The sequence below is a fragment of the Eurypyga helias genome, unplaced genomic scaffold (genome assembly GCF_000690775.1).
Source record: "Eurypyga helias isolate BGI_N326 unplaced genomic scaffold, ASM69077v1 scaffold19161, whole genome shotgun sequence".
Lineage (NCBI taxonomy): Eukaryota > Metazoa > Chordata > Aves > Eurypygiformes > Eurypygidae > Eurypyga > Eurypyga helias.
In genome coordinates, this window is record NW_010232957.1 from 1,995 (window position 1) to 2,919 (window position 925).

General features: G+C 60.0%; 1 protein-coding gene across 1 annotated transcript in view; it reads left to right on the forward strand.

Moving 5' to 3' along the window:
- LOC104517043 (zinc finger protein OZF-like) overlaps positions 1–925 on the forward strand; it is a gene marked incomplete at its 5' end in the record, with an annotated part of 2,533 nt that overhangs the window by 453 nt on the left and 1,155 nt on the right. The window contains 2 exons of the mRNA XM_010161586.1: positions 222–416; positions 744–918. Of these exons, the coding sequence (XP_010159888.1) occupies positions 222–416; positions 744–918 (370 nt within the window). The remainder of the gene's footprint in view (positions 1–221; positions 417–743; positions 919–925) is intronic.

Consider the following 925-nt stretch of genomic DNA (forward strand, 5'->3'; position numbering starts at 1 on the left):
ATTGTCCCACCTCGTGCTTTCCCAACCGCTCTCGATCCCATGGGGCTTTTCCTTTCTCCTCAGAATGTGGTTTTGGGGCTGATTCCTCTCGAGCTTCCCATTCTGTGGCTCCACCACCCGGGAAGCTCCCCGGGATGCGCCCCACGGCCCCTCTCCGGTAACGAGGCATTGCAGGGAACGTCCTTCTTTTCCCGGTAATCCAGCGCTGTCTACCCCATCAGGCTTCCCGGCGTGCGATCCCGACCTTCTCGCTCGGCCGGAGCGAGAACAGGAGGTTTGGATCCCGGACATCCCGAGCTCGGAGGAGGAGGAAGAACTGGCCAAACCCCTCTTGAGGCTGTGGCCGAGGAGAAGGAAACGCCGGAGAAGCTGCCGAGGTGACGGAAGCTTGTCCGGCTCCGACTCCTCTTACTCAGGTAAAGGACTTTTCCACCCCAAAACGGGGCCTCCAGCGAGATCCCGGAATGTTTTAGGTTGGAAAAGACCAACCCTCGAGATGGGATGGGCCGGTTCCGGATCGTACTGGAAACTGGTGTAACTGGGAGGGGGAAGGGGGTGTTGGGGACCCGTTTGGGCATCGGGAGTTGGGAATGCCAAATGCTTCTCCCTGGATTCAGCTTCTTCTGGATCAGCGGAGCCAGATGCGATCCAGGGGCCAAGTCTGTCGTGTTGGACTCGGCCAACAGTCGGGATGGATGGGGGGTGGGTTCCCTTCCTTATATTTTCTTGGCTTTTCCCAGCAGACGACGGCTGGACGAGTGAAACGGAGGAGGACAGCTCCCAGGAGGAATTCGGAGTGCTGGGCAAATCCCGAGGCGGCATCTCCTCCGGCTATGCCAAGAACGCCTTGGGAAGGAGATCCTCGTCTTCCGGCCGCCGCGGGAGGAAGCCGAACGGCAAGGTTTCCTCGGGAATACGGCTGGGG